Source organism: Triticum dicoccoides, chromosome 6A, assembly GCF_002162155.2.
Source record: "Triticum dicoccoides isolate Atlit2015 ecotype Zavitan chromosome 6A, WEW_v2.0, whole genome shotgun sequence".
In the NCBI taxonomy this organism is placed as follows: Eukaryota; Viridiplantae; Streptophyta; class Magnoliopsida; order Poales; family Poaceae; genus Triticum; species Triticum dicoccoides.
The window spans coordinates 513,421,984-513,443,423 of record NC_041390.1 but is presented as its reverse complement, the minus strand read 5'-3'; the positions used below and the strand labels follow the sequence as shown (position 1 = coordinate 513,443,423).

At 45.6% G+C, this 21,440-nt stretch overlaps 2 protein-coding genes across 2 annotated transcripts; one reads left to right on the top strand and one right to left on the bottom strand.

Moving 5' to 3' along the window:
• The first annotated feature begins 14,826 nt into the window (after nucleotides 1-14,826).
• Nucleotides 14,827-20,337, top strand: LOC119317596 (universal stress protein A-like protein). Its single transcript, XM_037592080.1, has 4 exons — nucleotides 14,827-15,081; nucleotides 17,349-17,470; nucleotides 17,564-17,682; nucleotides 20,020-20,337. Exons 1-4 carry the CDS (start codon nucleotides 14,898-14,900, stop codon nucleotides 20,126-20,128), a joined length of 534 nt encoding a protein of 177 aa, XP_037447977.1. The 5' UTR covers nucleotides 14,827-14,897; the 3' UTR covers nucleotides 20,129-20,337.
• On the bottom strand, nucleotides 20,165-21,135 carry LOC119317595. The gene has a single exon (XM_037592079.1). It carries the CDS (start codon nucleotides 20,922-20,924, stop codon nucleotides 20,385-20,387), a length of 540 nt encoding a protein of 179 aa, XP_037447976.1. The 5' UTR covers nucleotides 20,925-21,135; the 3' UTR covers nucleotides 20,165-20,384.
• Between the last annotated feature and the right edge of the window lie 305 nt (nucleotides 21,136-21,440).

The following is a 21,440-nucleotide window of genomic DNA, read 5'->3' as shown; positions in this document are numbered from 1 at the left end:
CGGAGGAAAGCCTCGCACACGACAATGAACGCCGAGATGTTGAGGATGAAGTTCGGGGCCAGATCATGAAAGTCCAGCCCATAATAGAACATGAGGCCGCGGACAAATGGATGGAGGGGAAACCCCAGTCCGCGGACAAAGTGGGGGAGGAAGACCACCCTCTCATGAGGTTCTGGGGTAGGGATGACCTGCCCCGCGGCTGGCAGTCGGTGCGCGATATCCGCGGCTAAGTATCCGACTCTGCATAACTTTTTGATGTGCCCCTCCATGACGGAGGAGGCCATCCACTTGCCTCCCGCTCCGGACATGTTTTGGAGAGAGTTGAGGAGGAGGATGCGGACTTGGGCGCTAGAGCTCGAGTGCGTGAGAATGGATGAGCAAGGAGGAAGAAGGCATGGATAGAAAAAGGTGAGATCTTATCCCTTTATAAGGGCGGACTAAACTATGCGCCCCCACTAGCCTGGTAAAACTCGCTTATCCCCCAAGCGCCATAATTGATGGCGCGGTTGGGTTACCCACATCCATATTGATGAGAATCCCGTAATAAGGGGAACACGATCTTTGCTTTGACAAGACGTGTCAAGAAACCGCCTCGCGTTTTGTGCAGGGCTGGTTAAAGAAAAACGGTTCAAATAATTACTGGGCCATGGCATGATGTCATACTGCCAAAACGTGTCAGCAGATTGGATTTGTGGAAATATTATTCTCTCTACGGTGGTATGTGGAACTTATTTTGTAGGGTCGGACACTATCCTTGTATTCAAATTCTTCCGTGGTGTATTCGAAGGAGGAACCCACCTTGCAATGCCGAAGACAACACTGCGCGCCGGACTCATCGTCATTGAAGCCTGGTTCAGGGGCTACTGAGGGAGTCCTGGATTAGGGGGTCTCCGGACAGCCGGACTATATCCTTTGGCCGGACTGTTGGACTATGAAGATACAAGATTGAAGACTTCGTCCCGTGTCCGGATGGGACTCTACTTGGCGTGGAAGGCAAGCTAGGCAATACAGATATGTATATCTCCTCCTTTGTAACCGACCTTGTGTAACCCTAGCCCCCTCCGGTGTCTATATAAACCAGAGGGTTTTAGTCCGTAGGACAACATACAATCATACCATAGGCTAGCTTCTATGGTTTAGCCTCTCCGATCTCGTGGTAGATCAACTCTTGTACTACTCGTATTATCAAGAATAATCAAGCAGGACGTAGGGTTTTACCTCCATCAAGAGGGCCCGAACCTGGGTAAAACATCGTGTCCCCTGCCTCCAGTTACCATCCGCCTTAGACGCACAGTTCGGGACCCCCTACCCGAGATCCGCCGGTTTTGACACCGACAACCATGTTCTACATAAGTGGAAGCATCACTGATGCTAGACCCACACACTTCCTAAGAACAAAGTGAAGGCCCTCAACCAAGTGAACATGATAAAGGGAAAGATCACCTTCATGATGATGGTGGTGCACTAAATGATGCCCAAGATCAAGTCCAAGACTTTGAGCAAGCTCAAGACGGTGCTGAAGATGATCAAGATGATCCTCCTCAAATGCCTATTGAGGAGCTATTGGAGCGTCGTGCTGCCAAGGTGGCTTCCAAGCTAAAGCATCAAGAACATGTCATGGAGAATGTGCTTGGAAGCTTGAGAAAAGGGGCAACTACTCCTAGACAATTAACAAAATTTTGTGAGCATCACGCATTTGTTTCTTGTGTTGAACCCCAAAAGGTACATGAGGCACTCAATGACACGGATTGGCTTGAAGCCATGCATGATAAACTCAAAAAATTTGAGCGCAACAAAGTGTGGGAATTAGTGCCAAGGCCAAAGGAGAACCACAATGTCAATGGAACCAAATGAATCTTCAAGAGCAAGCAAGATGTGAACGGTGTGGTGGTTTGAAACAAGGCAAGATTGGTACCAAAAGGCTACTCCCAAGTCGAGGGTATTGACTATGGTAAAACCTTTGCTCCCATTGCTCGTCTTGAATCTATTCGCATGTTTCTTGCATATGCATCTCATCATGATTTTAAGTTGCAACAAATGGATGTGAAGAGTGCATTTCTTAATGGTCCTTTGAATGAGTTGGTATATGTCAAACAACCCCCAGGATTCGAGGACCCCAAGTTCCCCAATCATGTATGTAAACTCAATAAGGCGCTCTATGGCCTTAAACAAGCCCCACATGCGTGGTATGAGCACCTTACCGAGTTGTTGCAAGATCGTGGGTTTGAAATTGGGAAAATCGATCCCACTCCTTTCATGAATAGGGTTCAAGGGGACTTGTTCATATGCCAACTATATGTTGATGATATTATATTTGGTTCTCCTAACAAATCTTTTAATGATGAGTCTGCCACACTAATGACCGAGAAGTTTGAGATGTCTATGATGGGAGAGTTGAAGTTATTTCTTGGGTTTGAAGTCAAGCAAAGAAGAGAAGGAACATTCATCAACCAAGCCAAGTATACCCAAGAAATGCTCAAGAGATTCAAGCTAGATGATTCAAGCCGGCCAAGACTCCAATGCCAACCAAATGTAAGCTCGGCATTTATCCCAACGGTAAAGCGATGGATCAAAAGGTATATTGCTCCATGTTTGGATCCTTGCTTTACCTTTGTGCATCTATGTTGGATATTATGTTGAGCGTGGGAATGTGTGCAAGGTTCCAAGCCGCACCTAAGGAAAGTCACTATGTGGCGGTCAAGGGGATATTTTGATATTTGGCTCATACCCTAAACTTTGGCTTATGATACTCCCAAAGGAGCAAGCTTTGATCTCATGGGATATTCAGACTTGGACTGGGCGGAAGACATCGTGGATAGGAAGTTAACTTTCGGAGGGTGCTAACTCCTTGGTCGCTCTTTGGTGAGTTGGTCTTCGAAGAAGCAAAATTGTGTGTCTCTCTGCACCACTCAGGCCGGACACGTAACCGCCACAAGTTGTTGTGCACAATTGCTATTGATGAGACAAACTTTAAAGGATTACAGTGTCATTTGTGACAAAGTGCCTCTTCTATGTGATAATGAAAGTGCATCAACATCTCTTACAATCCGGTACAGCATAGCAAGACGAAGCATATTGGGATCCATCATCATTTCATTCGAGATCACATCAAGCACGGAGAGATCAAGATTATCTACGTCAACACTCAAGAGCAACTGGTGGATATTTTCACAAAGCCATTGGATGAAGCAAAATTTCGCAAGTTAAGGCATGAGCTAAATATTATTGATTCGAGCAATGTGGCTTGAATCTAGGCACACCCCACTGCATTCATCATAATATCTTGTTCTAGATGTAGGCATGGACATCGGGGGAGTGTTGTTATCTAAGTGAACTCTCCCTCCCCAATTATGCATAATTCGATCAAGTCTTTCACATTAGCCATTGTTGATGGTACTTGTGCGTCAAAGATGAGTTTTGGTCATGGTCCCAAGGTTAGAATATTTGGGGTGCCATACCAATTGACTCAAACATAGGTGGCTTCGGCCACCCCCCCCCCCCCTAGTGAGGTATTTGCTCATGTTAGGGCTTTGTTGTTATTTGAGACACCCCAAGTTTGCTCTTCTTTTGTTTGAGATCTTGAACTTGGAGTTTCTCTTCCCATCTGCTAGTCTTTCATGTCTTCAACCCAAGCCATATCATCTACAACCTCTAGATATTTGCATAAGCCACCATGCCATCTTGATCTTGCAAGTTTACGCCTACGCGGTACTACTGTTGATGTCTGGGCGGTACTACCGCTTGCAATCGGTACTACCGCCGAGCACCATGGTACTACCGCTAGAGCAGTACTAGCCGGCCTCCTGCCGCGCAGTAGTATCGAGGCGATACTACTACTCCTCTGAGTGGTACTACCGCGCTGAGGATCTGGGGGGTCTGAGTCGGGAAGGGGACCCATTCATATCTCTCTCCCTCACATTCTCCTCTATCTCCCAGGTGACAAACATGCTCCGGTGGCCACCGCCGGGCCGCCGATTCTGTGCCGTCTTCCGTGATTCCGATTGGCGAGATCGTTCCTCACCCTTTCCTCTTGCCATGGATCCCAGTATTGACCATGTTTTCCTCTCCTATGGTTCTAGTTTTTGAATCTAGGTTCTAGGGCAATACTTGTTGCATTCTTCAATTTTTGGCCAAATCGGGGCATGAGTAGGGCATAGAAGACTACTAGAATAAGTGGATTGAAGTTTAGTTGGGAGGAAATTTCAATTCGGCATCTCCGGAGGTGTTGGATCTCACCGCGGTAGTGGTCAGCCCGCTGACCTTTGCCTCTAGCGATACTACTGCTGCGAGCTCGCGGTACTACCGCTCGGAGCTGTCAACTTCCAATTTCCTCATCTCAACCTTCAATATTTTTGTTTAACTCTTCTAGCTAATGAAATTTTTTACACCTACTTTTCCCTCGCTCTGTGTTGTGGGCTCCAGGTAGTAGCAGCGCTGGGCACCAGGCCGTCGCAAGAATCCGGATCGTCCAGGTGGCTCGAAGCATTACCATACATCAGAGGATGTCAGTTCCACCCCCAGTGCTCAGCCTATGCAGAGGTCCAAGTAGGTTGCCAACAAGCAGAAGGAGAAGACCAAACCCGCGAGTGAACTGTTTGCTAGGGATTTTTGTATTTTTTGCTGCCGCAACCCGTATCGCAACGAGCAAGATCTAGCTCTTGTCAGTCATCCCTTCTGAACCAAGCAGCAACACTCTATCTATCATGACGTGCTCAAAGGGAAGAAGAATCATTTTGTAAGATTTAGGTCCATTGATTTGGATCATATGCAGAAGGATCCCAAGTACCTTGGTGAAGCTCTTGAACTGTGCGGTCAGCTGGATATCATCAGTCTAATGACATTCAACAAGGACTTTGATGCAAAGATTTTGGCTCAGTTCTATGCCAAGGTTCATCTTGGTACTGATATGGAGAGGACATTTACATGGATGACAAATGGAAGACTGTTGTCTGCCAAGTGGAAGGATTTCATGGCCCTCTTGGTCTATGCTGATAAGGGGCTTGATACCCCAATTGGGTTACGCCCTCACAAGGAGGTGGCTGCCACACACAAGTCTGTGCTCTGGCCATTTAGTAGTGAGAAGATTTCTCCCACCACCAACAAGAAGTCCTATGAGTTGTGCCCGTTCTTGGATATCATGCACCGCGTCATCAGGCACACGCTCTTCCCTCGCATTGGGAACTTGGATCATGTACACTCATACCTTGTGGATATGTTGCTCATCTGCGAGAAGGAGAAGAACAAGGGGCAAGTTTTGGATGTGTCCCATGTCATGTGGTCGGAGCTTCACTCGGTCCTGATGGGGCGCAAGTGCACCTCTACTATCCCTACTTGATGCCACTTATTGAGAAGACTTGGGAGTGTAGCTTTTCTAGATGACATGTTTGTGACTAGTGACCTGACTACTCACGATGTGGTTCTACTAAGGCAGAAGGACAACTGGGGTACTCCTACTGCTCCTGAGATGGAGGCCCCTGTAGATGAGGAGAGGATGAGGGCAATGATGAGCCCGATTATGAGCCGTTCGGTGAGGAGCCATCTTGGGCTATGAAGCTCAAGCAAAAAATGTTCTACATGGAGGCTCATGGTCAGTAAAAGGTGCATGTGGTAGAGAAGAAGGCCCGTAGTCGTGACAAGGCCATCATGAGGCAGATTAGTCTGGAGGTTGCCAGTGGGTCTGAGGACAATATCACAGATGAGGAGTGGACCGCGATGCACTGCAAGTGGTTTGACTCGCACGAGGTCCAGTCACGTACTGTAGAGGAGTCCGAGGAGGAGGAGCACGGATAGTGAAGACATGGAGTGTTGCTACCATCTTGGATCAGTGTAGTGCTCTGCTACTTCTTGAGCTTGCGTTGGTTTTCCCTTGAAGAGGAAAGGGTGATGCAGCAAAATAGAGATAAGTATTTCCCTCAATTTGAGAACCAAGGTATCAATCCAGTAGGAGATAATGCACAAATCACCTAATACCTGCACAAACAATCAAATAACTTGCACCCAACGCGATAAAGGGGTTGTCAATCCCTTCATGGTTACTTGCAAAAGTGAAATCTGATAGAGATAGATAAACGATAAAGTAAATATTTTTGATATTTTTGGTTTATAGATCGGAAAGTAAAAGATTACAAAAATAGTAGATCGGAAACTAATATGATGGAAAATAGACCTGGGGGCATAGGTTTCACTAGAGGCTTCTCTCAAGATAGCAAATAATATGATGGGTGAACAAATTACTGTCGAACAATTGATATAAAAGCGCAAAGTTATGACGATATCTAAGGTAACGATCACGAATATAGGCATCGTGTCCGTTTCAAGTAGACCGAAATGATTTTGCATCTACTACTATTTCTCCACACATCGACCGACTCCTTCCTGCATCTAGAGTATTAAGTTCATGAAGAACAGAGTAACGCATTAAGTAAGATGCCATGATGTAGAGGAGTTAACTCAAGCAATATGATGAAAACCCCATCTTTTTATCCTTGATGGCAACAATACAATATGTGCCTTGTTGCCCCTACTATCACTAGGAAAGGAAACCGCAAGATTGAACCCAAAGCTAAGCACTTCTCCCATTGCAAGAAAAACCAATCTAGTTGGACAAACCAAACCGATAGTTCGAAGAGAATTACAAAGATATCAAATCATGCATAAAAGAATTTAGAGAAGATTCAAATAATATTCATAGATAAGCTGATCATAAATCCACAATTCATTGGATCTCGGCAAACACATCGCAAAAGAGTATTACATTGAATAGATCTCCACGAACATCGAGGAGAACATGGTATTGAGAATCAAAGAGAGAGAAGAAGCCATCTAGCTACTAGATATGGACCCGTAGGTCTGTGGTAAACTACTCATACTTCATCGGAAGGGCAATAGAGTTGATGTAGAAGCGCACCATGATTGAATCCCCCTACAACAGGGTGCCGGGAAAGGTCCCTAGATGGGATCTCACGGGTACAGAAGGTCGCGGTGGTGGAAAAGTGTTTTCATGGATGCTTCTGGTGGTTTGAGGATATTTGGGAATATATAGGCAAAAGAATTAGGTCAGGAGGGTCGTGGGGGGCCCACAAGGGTGCGGGGCGCCCTACTCCCCTGGGCGCGCCCTCCGTCCTTGTGGCCACCTTGTGGCTCCTCCGACTTCATCTCTAAGTCTCCTGGTTGTCTCCTGGTCCAAGAAAAATCATCACAAAGGTTTCATTCCGTTTGGTATTCCTTTTCTGTGAAACTCAAAGACAAGGAAAAATAGAAACCGGCATTGGGCTCTATGTTAATAGGTTAGTCCCAAAAATAATATAAAATAGCATATTAATGCATATAAAACATCCAAAACAGATAATATAATAGCATGGAACAATCAAAAATTATAGATACGTTGGAGACGTCTCATGCTCTTTGCCCTTTTGGTGTCTCGATGCCAGAGGGGAAGAGAGTTTAGGGATTTTCTTTGCCGAGTCATGAGTGTGTCTTACTTGCCTCGCCTTCTTCACTCGTGAACTCTTTGCTTTCTCTTGTGTTTGGTTTGTGCTTGTGGGACCCGGAGACCTATTTCAAATGGTGTGATACGTATGCTGCCGTATCATTTTCTTCATGTCAAGTACCTTGTTAGCTTGTGAGTTATTTCTTATCTTGTGCCCTTATCCTTATGCTCACATGCTATGACTTGCATCCATACTTATCTCTCATATTATGTTGTTGCAAGTATTGCCTTGTCTATAAAATATAGGGGGAGTGTTGATCCTAGTGTGTGCTTTGCATTTGAAAAGCACATTCAATTAGTGCACCCATCTAGGGGGAGCCCGTTTATATTTTGTAGGTGTTGGGTTTGCATTTTACCTTGTTTATCCTTGTGCAAATACCACATTGCCATCAAGCCACCAAAAGGGGGAGATTGTTAGGGCATATTTATCCCTTAATGGTTTTGGTGATTAATGATAATGCATTTGCGGACTAATCGTGTGTATTGATCATTTAAGATAATCTATCATATGGCACAAGACGATTCGAGCCCCTCGGAACTTTAAAGGTGAAGACAGCTATTTTCCTTCATTTCTTTTCGGTGGATTTGAGTCATAGGAGAACCGTACTATTAAGAGGGGGTCTGCTTTGAAAAGGTTTGGGTGAAATCATCACATACACATTTTGACATGCACCCTCTTTACCTTTCCGCTCTGATGGAGTTTCTCCTTCTGTGATTCACATGGGTGGTTGGAGAGTTGCCAGTGGTAGTATCGCTCGTGGCTGCGGTAGTACCGCCACCAGTACCGTGCATAGTACCGCTCCTTCTCTGGTCTCGATATTTCGTGTCGGGTTCAGCGGTAGTCCCATTGGCATACTACCTTTGTGTTCCTTTTGACCCAGTTGGACGAGCGGCGGTAGAAGTGGCAGTTAGAGTGGTAGTACCGCTTGTAAGCGGTAGTAATGCCCCTACTTCCACTGCCACTTCCGCTCTGGCTTAGCTCTCTGTCTTTCCCTTGTCTCTCAGCGATGGTAGGGCGGTAGTGGATGAGCGACACTACACTTGTAAGCCGTAGTACCGCTCCTTGGAGCGGTAGTACCGCTACTGTGGTGCTGTCACCATCCGTGTTCTTGCCCTACCCCATGGGCTCCTGAGTTACAACCCCAGCGGTAGTACCGCTGGGGCGAGCAGTAGTACCTCCCCGGCAGCACTACCAGCTCGTGGCTCCATGCCATTGCACTGCTCTACGAGCACTGCCGCCCAAGCGGTAGTACCGCCATCTTGAGCGATAGTACCGCTTGGTGCGGGCTGAGAGCTATGCAACGGTTGGAATCTTTGTCGCTATACAAAGGGGGTCTTTTTCCCAAGAAGACCCACCTCTTGCTCCCCCAAACTCCATTGTTGCTCAAAAATTCATTTTCGCCCGATCTTCCTCCTTAGACAATCAAACTTGTTGATTTTTTGGGGATTGGTTGAGAGGGCCCCGATCTACACTTCCACCAAGAGAAAATTAATTTCCCCCACTAATCCCTTGCGGATCTTGTTACTCTTGGGTGTTTCAGCATCCTACACAATTGAGGTCACCTCGGAGCCACAATCCATTGTGGTGAAGCTTCGTGGTGGTGTTGGGAGCCTCCAATTCGATTGTGAGATTGCCCCAACCTTGTGATAAAGGTTCGGTCGCCGCCTTCAAGGGCACCACTAGTGGAATCACGACATCTTGCATCGTGCGAGGACGTGGGGAGAATACGGTGACCCTAGTGGCTTCTTGGGGAGCATTGTGTCTTCATACCACTCCAACGGAGACGTACTTCCCCTCAAAGGAAAGGAACTTCGTAACACATTCTCGTCTTCACCGACTCCACTTGTGGTTACTTCTTACATGTACTTTGTGCAAGCTTTACTTGTGTTGTACTCCATTCCATATTCTAATGCGTATAGATTTTTTGGCCTTGATTCCTATATGTAGTGCTCATAAGCTGATTTGGACAAAAGTAGCCCTCGGCTGGTTCACAAGAAAGCAGCATAAGACACCCACGTGTTGTGACAGGGGGAGGGCAATTCCTGTCCAAATGAGAGCGCCAGCTCACGCATTGGTATAAACACTACACACAAAGGCGCATTACAAAGTGGAACACATGGGGTATCTATTGCTTGTGTTGTTGTTGCTAGCATCATATAGGTTGTTCACATGATTGCATATCTAGACAACTTATTTGTTGCTAAACCTAATTTGTTAAGAAAAACTAAGAATTGGTAGTTGCCTATTCACCCCCTCTAATCAACTACATCGATCCTTTCACCGTCTGGGCCGACCCATATCCGGGCGGCCTATTTTTAAATTTTATTTTTTTATTTTATTTTTCATTTTCATTTCTTTTTTCTACTTTAAATAATTTGAGACTTCAATAAAATTCCAAAAACAATAAAAAGAGAATTTTTAAATAAAATGTTTCATAAATCATAAAATGTTTGCGGATTCAAAAAATGTTCGCAATTTTGTATAAAAATATTTGCTTATTCAAAAAATGTTTGACATTTTTAAAACATTGTTCAGAAAATTAAAAATTGTTCATGATTTTTTTAAATAGTTCATGTATTAAAAAAATGTTAAAACAAAGTTACACCAATTCAAAAAATGTTCATGGACGAAAAAATATCCTAAAAATTAAAAAAAATTGTTCGTGACTTACAAAATAGTTTATCCAGTCATAAAATGTTCGCCGATTCGAAAAATGATCATGCATTTAACAAATGGTTATTAAATAAAAAAATGTTCGCCGATTCAAGATTTAAAAAAAAATATTCACTAGGTTTTTAAAAATGTTTGCAAATAGTATAAATGTTCATGAGTTCAAAAAAATCTTGATTTTAGAAAATGTTCGAAAATTTGTAAAAGTGTTCAGGAATTTAAAAAATGTTCACGACTTCAAATATGTGCACAAGTTTAATAAAATGTTCATGATTTCAAAAAATTAAGAATGATAATGTATCTCGGTGATGCAGGAAAATGTGTTTGTGGCTATTGAAGATTATGAAAAAAAATCTCCTGTTGCAACACACGTACCATTTTACTAGTAATATCTATACATGCAATTAATGTCCTCGCTACGAAGTGCATGCACGTACGAATTTTTATGCTAGTGTAAAACAAGTAGCCCTTTCCACTTTAAATCTCAGGCCTTGCAGAGTCTGCCGACGCGGTTCGAAAACAGGAGCATGACTTGAGAACTTGAGGAATGAGAGCCAGTTCTTTTGGGCGATTCTACCAGAATCGTCCCTTTCTCCAGCTTCTCTCAAAATTACCACTTCATATGTTTTTTACAATCCTAATTAATTAGATCTTAACTAGATAAGATTGTAAAAAAATATGAAGTAGCAATTCTAAAAGAAGCTGGGGAGGAGGGCGATTCTGAGAGAATCGCCGAAAAGAACCGGCCCTCATTCCCAACCGGACCGGTTCATGAGGGCAGGGAGTACCCACGTGGCCACGTGTAAGGATGAGCCGTTGCTCCATGATGAAAGAGCCTCTACGTGGATCACGAGCTCACGTCTGACGTGACGCGAGGAACCCCACCTGGCCGCGCCAACCACGGCATTGCTTGTTGCCACGTTGGCCCCGTAGAGATGCTAGCGGACCACAGCCGTCAGCTACGTCTGGAAAGTACTACCAACCAGATCACAAAAAGATCATTATCAATCGATGATCAAGTGAAATAACATGAATATTGCTTCCCGTACACCATATAACGCACCAAAGAGTAAGACGCATTGTCCCTCTTTCTTCCCACATGTTGGCGGATACTCTATGCATCAGTTTGCAGATAATATTAATCTGTACACACTCTGACAAAAAATGAAGCCGGGGATGTGCTATGGATGGAGTAAATGGTCACCTCATGGTCAGAACACATCTATGCTAGTACTGTATTGTTCTATTCAGTCAATGTTGTTGTACTACCAGGTCAAAAAAAATATTATTGCACTAACAGTAAACCGAAGGTACTTAGAGTGTGGATGAAGCGAAATTAGAACAGCCATAGCAGGGCTTTATATCGGTATTTCTCTCCACAAGCCTATCATTTTAGAAACCGGTTGTTCTTTTGTGGTTTTCTTGGAAAAGATTATTTGGATAGGTCTCCTCTAGCTGATCTTAAGAGGGAAGCATTGAGCATCTCCAGAATGATGACAAGATTTAAGATATCCAAGATTAACTGAAGGGGCAATAGGGTAGCGCACGAGATTGTAAAGTTCAGTTTTGTTAATAGGTCTGATGGTTTGTTTCTTAATAGTGTTCTCCCTGTGTGGCTGAAGTTGTAATGGATAATTGTATAAATGTTTTTAATTTATTAATATATGGAAATAGTTTTCAAGAAAAAGTAACCCAGCTCCCTTGGTCCAAACACTTTGTTTGGTCTTTTGTACGTAACTTTTCGCTGCATTTCGCAAGGCACGTAAATTAAAGGTTGACAAGCAAAAGTAGATTTAGTATGAAATTAGAATCACGGTGGCCCATTTATACCAAAATCCGATAACACAAAAATATGTAAAAATATGAAGTAGATAATACATGGTATTATGGCATCTCCAATGCGAACCCTTAAACCACCCGCACCCGTTCAGACCGAACGGGACGCATTTTACCATCCAACGTGGTATCCATCGGCTCGTGGATCGATACAGATGTCTGTTTTCCTGCAAAACGGAGGCAACCCAAGTGGGCTTTGTGAGCATCGAGGTCGCTGCCATGCATGCGTCTATCACCCCGGTCCCATCGAAAACTCTCCCCGCACCCTCTCCCACATGAAGATGTTGTCGCATATTCATTCCAGTCAGTGTTGCACCAAAGCGCCGACGCCACACTCATGTCGGCCCATAACGAACACGACCTCTCAATGGAGCCCTCATTGAAGCGACGCGCAGGCCGAGAGCGCGCCCGCGCCATGTCTCGGTCACCGACGATGCAATACACTAGGGTGGTCTCTCCGAGGGGAGCCGGGTAGTAGGCCCGTGTCAGGGCCTAGAGCCCTAGCAGAAGCCCGACCAAAGGAGGGGCCCAGAGACCAGGATAAGGATCATGAGACCATCTTGTCGTGCAAACCAAGATGTTGGCGGCGGGAGGTCGGTTAGATCCCTTGTAAACCCTTGCCCTCGTCACCGAGGCTAGGCGTGGTTCCCATCTACTTCCGTAGAACCATACTCTCGGTATACTCATACATCAACTCCATTGTAACCCCCTCGCACGAGGTGCTCCACCATCAATACAAATCAAAAGCATGACGTAGGGTATTAATAGTCCTGGCCATGGGCAGCCCGGCCCGACCTTGTCCATGGGCCGGGCTCGGGCCTAGGTTTTGAGCCCGAAGCACGGCCCGGGCCAGGCCCGGGCCCATCGTTTTCACCGTTTAATGAAGATGCCCGACTCATGGCCCGAGGCCCGACGGGCTTTTAGCATGATGGCTGGGCTCGGGCCCGATTTTTAGGCCCGACAGCTGGGCCGGGCCGGGCTTGAGCCTGGGTTTTTGCATCGGGCTTTGGTTGGCCCAGCCCAAAGCCCGACCAACCCAGGTCCAAGCCTGGCCAGGCCCGAGGGATGGCCAGGTATAGGTATTAGTATTACCTCAATATGAGGGTCGGAACCTGGGTAACTCCCTCGCGTGATCTCCGATCTGGCACTTACGGCTGTCTCGATCTGGTATTTACAGTTGTGTTTGCCACCCTACCGAGGGTACTTAAGGTTTTCTGTACCGTCAATCTCCACACATGTTCGTTGTCGGAGAGACTTGATCGGACGACTCTTTTCGCATTCAAACCGGTTGCCCGTTTGTCCGTATGCCGACATTAAACAAGCGCAGCTGCCGATAAATCCACTACGACGCCCGCATTCACATAGCACGCCGCTTAGCCTGACCGGCACCCGCATTCACACATCCCGTCACTTAGCTTGGTTGGCACCCACTATTTATACGTGGCCAGGCCCGGCACGATCCACACTGCACCACACCTCCGCTCCCAATATATGTGGCCAGGCCCGACACGATCCAGGCTGGCTTGCCAGCGAGCTTGACGGAGAGCAGTGCCACCACCCTTGCCGGTCCATGTTGGTATCACCTTGGAGCATGCACGTGCGAACTTCGACGCCGTAATGGAGAAAGAGCTGCAGGCACCATTGGTGTGAGCGTTTCGATAGATGCTGGAGGACTAAAGCTACAACCTCCAGCTCATCGACTAGCACCAACTTGTAGAGGGGCAAATCGGCGACAAGTAGGAGAACGGCGATGTCGTCGCAACCATGGTTGCGGAGGATCCAGGCTTTCTGGATGAGCAACGGGCGTTGTACCCGTCCACGCGCAGAGCCGCCACGAGTGATGGCGGTTGGATGTCCCGTGGGCGAAGAGGGACACCCTGTTCATGGAGATAGACGCATAGGTGGCCGAAGAGGAGGCGTATGCGACCGCGGATGACATCATCTCCGTGTCGGCTACGCTAGAACCGCACTTCATGCCCAGCCGCCACAACCACGAGGCTAATAAGTCCATGTTCGACACCGTAGACACGGCAGACTCGAGTAAGAAAGAGTAGTACATGGGACGCTGCCACGACTTGGGTCCCAGAAAGGCCACTCCTATTCTTTCCCGGGGCTCATGTCTGGTGAGCTTACCTGACATGGGGAAGACAGGACATAGGAGACAGACTTCGCCATGGCGGACGGTCATTTAGATTAGTTTGAAAAAGTCTCGTCCGCTTTTGTTTAGTTGAAATGTGTCGATGATGTATGATTTAAATGAAATTCATCCGATTTGCATAAATTTCGTCCTTTTTGTTCAAATTTGCTTTGAAATATATATATGCGGGCCTGGCTGGATGGCTAACCCGAGTATCACTGTCCACTCACAAATACAATGTCTATCATAAGGGTTTGCGTTGAAGATGTCCTTACAAAATAAAGTAAGAACAGGGCCAATAAAGACTAGCCCTTGACGAACATTTTTTAATAGAAGAAATAACCGTGAGCACTACGCGTGAGCTAAGACTTGAACACGGGCGAGCTGGCCACGCACTCGCATGCCCAGTCTGTTCTTCATGGTACTACAAAATTGAAAGTCTAACCAAACGATGAAAACATTTTCTCACGACTGAGTTTTGTAGATTTTACTAAATTTTTTACTTCTCTTTAATTGATTGGCCAATACAATTCCATTCAAGCTAGTAACGGAAATTCACACGGATATTCCAAAATTGAGCGGCTTTTGGGCCTCGATGGTGAACCTATTCTCATGTGGCCATAGCAAAAAAGAGTGAAAATGACCGGACCCAGTATAAATGAAGAAGGAAAGCGTGGATTGCTTTTTGTCCTCAAAATTTCCCCAAAACTCCTCTTCCCCTTCTTCTTGCCAAGGAAGCAAACAGCAAGCGAGGGCGTGCGCAAATGGCGGATTCGTCGGCGCCGACGCGGGTGATGATGGCGGTGAACGAGTCGTCGCTCAAGGGGTACCCGCACCCCTCCATCAGCTGCCGCTCCGCCTTCGACTGGATGCTCTCCAAGCTCGTCCGCTCCAACACCGACGGCTTCCACCTCCTCTTCCTCCACGTCCAGGTCCCCGACGAGGACGGTACGTGCAACCGCGCGCCCCCCTCGTGCGTCCCGTGAAGTGCCCCATGGGTGGATTTGCTTGCTTGCTGCGTACTTGAGGTGCTCGACGAAATGCGCCGGTTCCCTCTCGGTCGGCGCAGGGTGGTGGTGGTGGTGTGGCCTTGGTATGCGACGCCGTCGCGATGTGGGCGGTGGCTCTTCTTCGATCACGGTGTATCTGTTCGTAGCACGCCCTAGTGGTTTCAGATCGAATGCGCGATGAGTTCTTAGCATTGATCCGTGCTATCCTTACTGCAATCCCACTGTTCCTGTTCACGGGATGCGTCTGCTGCTGCGACCTGTGTACTAGACTCTAGTGTTTTGGTGTGAATCACACGAACTGTCGGCAGAAGAGGGAGATTACATACTACTTCTGATGCATCCGCTCGTAGCATCCTTTTTCGGTTGCATATAGTTGTCACGGTACTTTATGGGGAGCTTGTTCTGTTTCAGGGTTAGTCAATGGCATGTACAATTTTAGTAGATTAATCATACTAGCTGGTGGTTGTTGCCTTGTTGGTAGTTGTTGCGGCATCTGAATTAACTGTACCGCTACAAATGCCATGACCAGAAGCTGTGGCGAATGTACCAAGTGACTCTGCTTTCATGGCCTGTTGTCTAGCCTTGATAATATACTGAACTGGAATGCTGGTTATGTAGTTTTTGCTGTTTCTGGATAGAGGGTACTGCATGACTGGTGTGATACTAGTGCTCTGTAAGTTGTGTAAATGCAGATTGCAGAGGTTTTATATCCTCTAATCTTAACAAACGCATGTCGTGGTACTATACAGTGTATTTTTTAATGGAAGGCATACTGCACAGTTTAGAAGAGCATGTCATCTGATTGATGCGCCCCAGTTGGGTTCAGTTACGAAGGCATACTGGCTTGGGCCTTTTCAGCCTACACCTTACACGTTGAGATATTATCTACCATTCCTCAGCTGTTTCTGCTGCCCAGTATTATTTTCTGCAACACCTTGTTTCTCGTGTTTGAAGAAATGCTGCTCTTGCAGCAATATTTGGCTCATAATACCTATTTATGTCTGGTATCCTATTTAGGCCAATTTGGGGTGGAAGAGTATCCTCTTCCCTTGCTATTATAACTGCACAATGTGCTATTTGATTCATTCAACCGTTCTTCAGGAATACAATGACTTTATTTCTCTGTGGGCACTAATGTTTTTCTTCTCATGCCCTTAGAGCGTACCTCCAGCAAAATTCTGGGAATAATTTTTCCAAAGTCAATTCAAAATATTTTAAATAATTTACAAGAAAGAAGAGTTGCCTTTCAATTTTATAGTAGAACTAGCGGAGAGAAAGAGCTCCAAAAAATTAAGCTGTTTAATTTTGCTTTGCAAAGGTTTTCATGAATTAACCTGGCGGTATATAGTAGTGAGTCTGCAACAGCTAGTCCTTTTGATTCCCATGGAATGGCCGGATGAAGGTAAAGGCACGTTATGCCGTTATAATAGCAATTGCAGGGTATTACATATCCACATGAGTTGGCTGTCCATCGAGTTGTTTACTAACTTTGCATGCTTTTGTTCTCCATGTTTGCTATGCTGCTCGAAATAGTGTATGCGACAAAATAGCTTTTGTGCTTTCCAGTGATTTGACCTGAATCTTTGTTCTGTTCTCGCGATTTTTGGACTAAAAGGCACTTCAGCTGATACTTGAAATTCAGTAGAGAATGTCCAAGAAAGCTTAGGGAGCACTTCTCTTGATGCCACTTAAAATGCTTTCCCTCTTTGTCTTCTAAACCGTTCTTTTTTGTCACTTCTTGCTGCTTGAAATAGCTCCTTGCTTGTAAGATAGCTGGGTAGTAAAGTAACTCAGTTGGTCCTAGTGCTTTATGTTATAATATGGTATAGTTGATATCTGGTTAACAAATTGTATGCATAGGAATCCTACCTTGAGATGCACTGTCAGGCTAGGTGCCCATTTAACGTGGATGTTCAGCCTGAATTCTGCTCAGTAAATCGCTTCTTGTAGACTCATGTCGCTTGCATTTGCATGTACTCCTTCCGATCCGGATTAAATGACGCAGCTTCTATACAATGTCCAGTTTACATTGTATAGAGGCTGTGTCAATTAATTCGGGTCGGAGGGAGTATCATTTTCTCCCAGTTTATTGTGAAACAGTACATTATGGAGTGCCAAGTATTTGCTTAAACATCAGATATTTGGATCATAATTTTTTTATCTGCCTGGTGTATTTCTGATTTGTCTTTGTTGCCAATTCCAAAGGATTTGATGATATGGATAGTATATATGCATCACCGACGGACTTCCAGAGCATGAAGCAGAGAGACAGGATAAGAGGGATTCACCTACTTGAGTACTTCGTGAACGAATGCCATCGATTGGGGGTAGTTACATTTGTTTTTTTCTCCAGTACTATAGGCTCCAGTCAGGAACAGTTGCCATTTTGGTTCCTAACAGCTTATCTAATTATGCTGCAGATAAAATGTGAAGCTTGGACCAAACAGGGGGATCCAAAGGAGGTTATCTGCCATGAGGTGAAGAGAGTCCAGCCTGATCTTCTAGTTGTGGGAAGTAGAGGCCTCGGGCCATTTCAGAGGTAATTTATGTTAAAATCACTTACCGTGTCAGCTTGAATATCATTTTTATAGAAGGTTGCATGAGTAATCTTCATTGTGTAATAACATGGCTACATGTATGTTTTGATAAAATGGTTCATCAGCTAGGTGTGCATCTCATCCAAACTAAGATATATATTCACAATCACCTTTCTTTGGCAAAATTGGGCTGGATCGAATGTACTGTGTTTTTGATGGGGGCATTTGAAAAGTTGATTTTATGATATTGTTATGATATTACAGTATTGTCCCTCCTCTGTTTTTTTTCCTGTCTGTTACCTTAGTAAGTTAGTATAGTGGCAGGGTTAATGTTGCTGTATTCTGAAGCAAGCATACCTATCTTACTAACATGCCAAACACAGAAAATATCATCTTGCTAATTTTCATGCATGTTACTACCTCCATTCGTAAATATAAGACGTTGGGGCAGTTTAATTTAAACTGCCCCAGCATCTTATATTTAGGAGTAGAGGTAGTAGATAATTGTATCAGAACAACTGTGTTTCTTTAGCCAAATGTTTGCAGTATTTGCGATAAGCATTGTACATGAAAGTATAGAACATCAGTTCTTGCATCTTGATCTTGTCAGTTTTGGACTTCTGGTTGTATATTTATGATGGAGATCTCTAAGATGAGGGTTGAATGGAGGCGCTTTGAATTCGATCTATTGGATAACCCACAGCTATGTCTTACAGAACATCGGAAAATAGCCAACAGTTTTTTGTCCTCAAATTTGTGCCGATCACCTTGGTAACTTAACCAAAAATGATTTCTATAATACATCAAGCACACTTAATGTCTGATATTGGGAGCCGACTGTGAAACTGTTATTGTGGATAACAACATTATAATTTGGATGTTATGCTTGATTTGCTAACCTTGAACTCAAATCTGAGCATACCACAATAAATCTGATACTGTTGAATTCTTTACACAGTTCTCTTTCGAATAAGTTGTATGCATTTTATCCTCTGTATTTGGCATACCAACCCTCCTTCCCAATTTGTCATCATGATATGCTTTTCTTTCTTAGAGAAAAAAAAGTATCGTATTCCTTTCATTTTAGTGTAGAAAAAAAAGGTAACCTTACATGGACTATATGATCAGAGAACATGGTGCATTGTTATATGCCTATGCACCTTGTAGTGAAGTCCTACAAGTCTAGATTTAAGTTGTGGCCTTTCCAGTTGGCACGATCTGATCCTGCCATTTGCTCTGATTTGTGTTGGTGCTAAATACGGTCAAGTTCTGAAAGAAATTGCGAAGTGCATAGATGCAGGGTGTAAGTTCTTTACACTTTGTGCGCATGCCTGCCCATTAAGAGGGATTTCGATGTTCGTGCTCGCTAGACAAGATGCTGCCTTGTAAATCAAGCAACAGTAGAAGCGTGCCTAGCTATTGTGAAAAAGCCTATTGATAAACACTTTTTAAGTATTACTCTAGGAGAACGTGCCACTGATAAAAAGACTCGATGATTTGACGTCCTACTCGTACAGAACTAATCGTATCCCTTCCTCAAAAGAAATTAATCATACCCCGGCCTATGATGTACTCCGTGGTCTATCTGTGTAGAGCTAGTACTGTGATACACAGGCAACCTCATGTACGTGTATGCTATTGCCCTACGTCATTGAGCTGTTTGGCTACTATTCAGGGTAATGTAGTTTGATTATAAATCCTGCGAACTCACTGTTTTTCTCCCAGTTTAGGAGATATATTTATGATGGGACGTAATTCTGTCATACTCCCTCCGTCTCATAATGTAAGATGTTTATTGAATCTAGTGTAGTGTCAAAAAACGTTTTTACATTACGAGACGGAGGGAGTACATTACATCTCTGCAACACCTTATAGCACTGATGCAAGGGCATTTTTACTTTGTTATACTTGTTCTTTAGTTTCGAGAAATGGTGAAGTCTTCACATGGACTGATGCCATATGCTACGTTTGCACCCATACCTAATAGCTGTGACAAATGCGAATTTTCCACAACCTAATCTTGTCTTTCCAGAATAAGGGCGTGTGAGGGTTTTATCTTCCCAGAATATTTTTCAAATCCAAATGCATTCTATCATTATGTGTGAATGCATCCTTATGATGCAACTTCCTTTTTATGTTTTCAGGTACATTCGTTTTGTTCCTTCCTGTGTGACCACAATATATTTTGTATGCAGCTTAGATTCTTCTGACAAAGTGCACATCACTGAACTATGCCGTGTGGCTTTTTTCTGAACTACTAGCATATTGTGGTCCATTCTTGTGGGTGAAGCAAAGCAGAACTTCCGCTTGAACTAAACGGTCGGTGTTTTTCGTTGCAGGGTTTTCGTGGGCACGGTGAGCGAGTTCTGCGTCAAGCACGCCGAGTGTCCAGTCATCACCATCAAGCGCAAGGCCAACGAAGCTCCCCAGGACCCCATCGACGACTGATGCTTTCGTGCAGCCGTGGTTACTTTGAGAATGGGATGTTCTTCACTGCTCGATGAATTAATGTACAAAATACAATCTGGAAGTGACTGGGAACTGGTACAAACTTTGCAGAGCGCGCCCCAAAACTAGAGTGAAGAACGAACACGCTATGATCGCCGATGGATCATGGATGCCTAGTAGTAAATGCCTAGCAGACACTCTTTATCATATGATGAGATGCATCAAGCTGTGATGAACCTAAAAGCTACTGTGATGATCATGAACCGGGCTTTGCGGAGACGAACGTTCCGCCCCTTACTTGCCCTTGCCTGACCGCGCCGTTGGCAGCCGCGGGGTACCTGAAACCGGCGTACTCCTTCGGCATGCCGGCCTGGGGATGCTGGTGGTGGTGGTGCTGCTGCTGCGGGCGCCCTCTGTTGTCGGCCTTGGCGTCGGTCTTCCACGCGGCGGGCTTCCCCGGCGCGAACTTGATCTCGAAGCCGTCGTCCATGTCGTGGACCACGGCGCGCGAGCTCGGCATGGGCTTCATCGGCGGGTACTTGACCTCGAAGCCCTTCTCCAGGTCGCCGCCCACCGCGTTAGTGCCGTAGTAATGCTGGTCGGCGTAGGCCTTCTTCTTGGAGAGCCGGCGGCCGCACAGCCGCCCCGCGACGCAGGCGACGACAGCGAGGAAGGAGATGACGCCCAGCACGGTGAAGACCGGCGCGAAGGAGCCCCTGGACGTGGTGGCCGGCTGCGCGTGCATGATGGGGTTGGTGGTGGGGTAATACGGCATGGGCTGAGTCATGGAAGCCATGGCAGCTTCTCCTCTCCTCTCTGCGCCTCTCGTGCTCTCGAAGACTACTCTCTGATGAGTCTCTGCGCTCAAAGGAAATGGCTTGCGATGGAGCGTTGGCTTCGTGGGTAGTGGTGTGGTCCTTTTATGATGGAGCGGGGCAGAGGCAGAGGCAGAGGCCCGGGTTTGAATTGAACAAAATTCCTTTTCGCCCTCGCACTCCAAGCGCCGGTATGATGATGTTGCATCGCCCATCTTTTCGCTCATTCGTTCTTTTTTTTACCTCTCGCTCTCGCTCGCCGCAGAGATCTTTGAACGCATCGGGCCGCGAGAAAGGCGCGCGCTTTGGAGCAGTTCAATGCGCGGGCTTGGCACAACGTCTCCCTCAGGGTTGGCCTCGCCCTCACGCTCTACTGTGCTGTGCTGTGCTGCTGGCTCTCTGCTTTTGCTTTTGGACGTTGCATTGCATTGGATCAAAGCAACCGTAGCAGCGAGGAGCAGCAGCGAGCAGGAGCAGGCAGGGACATCACATCGCTT

Excerpts from the sequence above, each read along its gene's own strand:
- LOC119317596 (XM_037592080.1), top strand. The coding sequence starts at position 14,898 with ATGGCGGATTCGTCGGCGCCGACGCGGGTGATGATGGCGGTGAACGAG. Across the intron at positions 15,082-17,348 it reads CCAGGTCCCCGACGAGGACG|GATTTGATGATATGGATAGT; the intron begins GTACGTGCAACC and ends CCAATTCCAAAG. Across the intron at positions 17,471-17,563 it reads ACGAATGCCATCGATTGGGG|ATAAAATGTGAAGCTTGGAC; the intron begins GTAGTTACATTT and ends ATTATGCTGCAG.
- LOC119317595 (XM_037592079.1), bottom strand. The coding sequence starts at position 20,924 with ATGGCTTCCATGACTCAGCCCATGCCGTATTACCCCACCACCAACCCC.